We start from the raw sequence: 4,074 nt of genomic DNA, 5'->3' as shown, positions 1-4,074 counted from the left end.
AAATATAATGTTAAAAAACTTAATCATCTAATGTTTAAAAATCTTATATATTATAAATAAAAAATATTTATATTATTGTATAATCTTGAATAAAGTAAAATCAAGTGAATACAATTTAAAAATTATCTTTTTTATATAAAATTTTGATTGTAGAACATACATGAAAACATAAAGCTAAGAAATAAATTTTAAAATATAATTAGCCAGCTTTCCTTTTAAAAAGGTCTAGAGATGTTGAATTAAGTAGTTAATTGTTTTTCCATGAAGATTGTGGGTACACTTAATTCATATATAACATTTCTTTTTAGTAAAATAGAAAAATCTTTATACCAACCATCAAAAAATGCTCAAATATTATATTCATAGATAACAAAAGAGAAACAAAGAAGAGAATAAGAATGTATGTATGTATCAAGAGAAAAAGCCAAAAATAGAAAAAGAGATGGGTGTGAGGATTGAGGAGACAAGAACTTTCTAAAGAGAAGGGTGTACTTAACAATTTCAGGGTGCCCTTAATATTCCTAAGACAAATTTCAGTAGTTAGAATCCAACTGAATGGGCTGTAGTATGATTTTTAAGATACAAATTCGGCCTATTGCTAATTGTACTTCTCCTATGTACTACTGCACCAGCCTTTTGATTTTTCTTTCCAAATTACCCTTAAAAACTATTTTATCATAATTTGGTAGAAATTTTTGCTTTAGTAAATCTAAACAATTTTTTGAAGATGACAACAAAAGTGAACTTTAAGAAAACCGAATTGTTTTGACAATTAATAAATAGGACTATATTTTTAGTTCACTTTAGGGGAATTGAGTTGCATTTATTAAATAATTTTTTTTTAAATTGAATTATAATTTATCACATTAAGAAATATTTTAAAATATTTATTATTGGGTATAAAATATATAAATAATTAAAATATTTCATAATAGTACATTTTGATTAGATTCATCTAAATTATAATGTAATTTAAATCAATGCCATAAATAATTATATAATTCAATTTAGACTTGATTTTTTTTAATTTAGACTTAAATTTTATATTCTAATTTTAAGTAGATTTCATTCTATAAATTTCATTTGATGACATGTTTATAATTTTCACAAGTGAAAAGGAATTTTAGATATTAATATTTGTATAAAATAGATAAACTTGTATTTCATCCCGCTTAATTTTTAAAATTCCATTTTAATTTTTGATTCTTTGATCTTTCTAATTATAAAATGCATAAACTTTTATCTGAAAAATGAATAGTTTTTAAAAGCAACTTAGATTGAACTTCAAAATATTTAAATAAACTAAACGCATATATCTTTACAAAGTTAAATAAATAGATGAGTCTATGACTCTAAGAGAAGATGGGTAACTGGTACACCTGAGAAATATTTAAACTTTTTAACATTAAAATACATTCATCATTTTTAAAAATACATGTTTCTTTATATATATATAAAAAGAAAGTAATAAAAAATAATATGATGTTTATCAAAATATCATTACTTTTTTTAAAAAATAATAAAAACATTTTCCTATACTAAGCGGCGTTGCAAACGGTCAAACTCAAAAGGACAGGGAGAACGACAACAACGTTGTACACACTCGATGTCGTTTTTCTATCTCACAACTCATCATCATCACTGTTCTCTTCTCTCTATATCAAAAGAAAGTTTCCCTTTCATGCGCCCCCATTTACCAACACAGTAAAAGGACCACACTTTGAGCCATTTTAGGACAAAGCAAAACACAGACAGAGTCGAAAGCCCAACAAATAGATTAAACAATGAATAAACACACCATAGAACATAAACAAAACAGTAAAACTAACCCATATTTTTTTCATTATGCTGCCTTTTATCTTTACAAAGCTCAACACAAACAAACCATAACAAACCCAAATACCACCCAACCCAACCCAACCCAACCAACAAAACCAAAAATCATAAACAAAACATTAAACTGAGAGAAAAGTAGAATCATTGATTAACATGTCAGTAAGAAGGTGGAAGCATAAGTGTATCCAAAATGGAATGGAAGAAGGGACTCTCACAAAAGACCACTTCATGCCCTTCCTATGATGGTGAAGATAACATATAAAAACTGTGTGATAGAACTTTTTTTTTTTTATATATATTTTGACAGACAACTAGAGCCAGAGAGCACCAGCTTCTTTCAGAAGAGGGACAAGGGTGCCATTGATGTGGCAAGCCATGACTCTGTCCATGGTTCCGACAAGCTTGCCGCCAATGAACACGACAGGAACAACAGAGGGAGAACCTAGTAACCTCATCAAGGCTCGTTCCAGGTCCTTGCCTCTGGGGTCCTCGTCCAACTCATGCACCGTTGGGTTCACCCCCATGCCACAGAAGAGCCTCTTGATGGCGTGACACATGCAGCATGTGCTGACACTGAATATGACGACCGCATTTTCCGACGCCAGCCTCTCTATGCGTTCTAATGGATCTCCCACCACCGCGTTCCTTGGTGTGACGTAGCTTCCCCACGAAGTAGCTGCTTGGTAGTGCATTTTTGAAGAGAAAAAAAGAGTGTTTCTGAGGTGCTAGCTAGCCACAGAGAATGAATGAATGAAGAGAGTTTGGTAACTTGGTTTGGTGTTTGTGTTTGAGTGGGGATATTTATAGAGGTGAAGAAGTAACAGTGGCTGATGGGGTTGTGCTATATTGTGCTTTTTTACCTGAATATTATTATTATAATATGGAAAGTTGTTCTCACTCTCATCAGTAGTCGTCACCTTATGCTATGTAAGAGAGAGACAGAAAGAAGAGAGAGAATTTTGTGTGATTATAGTAAGTAACTACTTATGATTAATGGAAATTTCTATTTTTCTGCTTTAGAGTGTCACAGTCAATAATGAGGTTTATTTGGTGAAGTTTGGGAGAGGCAATTCTTCCCAGTGATGATTATGTTAGGGAAAAAGGTTGTCTTTGCTTGAGAGTTAGGAAGACAGTGTGTTAGCATAGGCTAATGAAAGTGTATAAGAAAACATATTGTTAATGATACAGTCTACCCTTTTTACACAGTAAATAATAATGAAAATAAAAGAGATGTTAATTGAAGAGAGAAAGAGGAAGGGGACAGAGAAGACAGGCTTTAAGAAGAGAGAGTTGTTGGGTAATAGACGGCTGAATCCGTCCTAGTTGTCGGCCCTACACTATCGAAAGGCATGAAAGTGGCCATTAAGAACCTCTCTTCTCTTCCTTCTTCTTCTGTGCTGTTCCTTCCATTTCACACTTTGCTGCATGTGCATTTGCTTTTCCTCACTTTCTTTTTCACTATCACACTACTCTAATTCTTCTACCCAAATCTTAATCTTTCAATTATCTATAACCTTTCTCATTCAATTACTAAACATATATTTAATTAAAAAACTTGTTTTTTAGTATTAAAAATAAATTTAAACTATAAAAATTTAATTTGTAAAAACAACTTGATTTCCACACATTCCATACGAACAATACCGTTATAAAAAAGTTAAGTTTAAACTTAAAAAATAAATTTTTAATATAATCACATACTTTAATAAAAACTACTTTACAATGTTCCAATTTGGCACATTGAATTGAAGTTATACATATTTCTTATAATATCACTGGCAGCTTGCTTACATGTGGGACTTTATTTTTACATTTTCTTTGACCCTTTGCTATTACCATGGGAAAATGTGAAATTTTGAAACTTAGATCCCTATTACTATTTAAAAACAAAAGTAACAAAAAGACGTCACACTTTTACAATCCAGAAAATATTATATGGTATATAATTAATCTCTAGACTTGAGCACCATGTTTAACTTAACGAAAATAACTAATTCAAAGCTTTGAGACTAGAATTATGTGATGTGAAATCGTGTTTCAATTTTTTAATAAAGTATTATTTAGTTTCTTTTTAAGGATTTGTGATTTTCTATTGATATTTTTATTAGAAATTTAACTGATCTAATGAATAGTTTGATTTTAAAACTATTCTTCTTAATTAGTTTATTAATCAAGCTTCATACTTATATCTGTGAAATAATTATATTTAAACAGAAGTCGAAATGCAATCAAAGAATT

At 29.9% G+C, this 4,074-nt stretch overlaps 1 protein-coding gene across 1 annotated transcript; it reads right to left on the bottom strand.

The window, feature by feature from the left end:
* Nucleotides 1-1,961: 1,961 nt before the first annotated feature.
* LOC108328667 (glutaredoxin-C1) lies at nucleotides 1,962-2,618 on the bottom strand. The gene has a single exon (XM_017562559.2). It carries the CDS (start codon nucleotides 2,526-2,528, stop codon nucleotides 2,148-2,150), a length of 381 nt encoding a protein of 126 aa, XP_017418048.1. The 5' UTR covers nucleotides 2,529-2,618; the 3' UTR covers nucleotides 1,962-2,147.
* Nucleotides 2,619-4,074: the final 1,456 nt, after the last annotated feature.

This window comes from Vigna angularis, chromosome 2 (assembly GCF_016808095.1).
Source record: "Vigna angularis cultivar LongXiaoDou No.4 chromosome 2, ASM1680809v1, whole genome shotgun sequence".
In the NCBI taxonomy this organism is placed as follows: domain Eukaryota; kingdom Viridiplantae; phylum Streptophyta; class Magnoliopsida; order Fabales; family Fabaceae; genus Vigna; species Vigna angularis.
This window is presented reverse-complemented; position numbering and strand designations above follow the sequence as displayed.

What these genes read in the sequence shown, in the direction of transcription:
- LOC108328667 (XM_017562559.2), bottom strand. Translation starts at nt 2,528, where the DNA reads ATGCACTACCAAGCAGCTACTTCGTGGGGAAGCTACGTCACACCAAGG.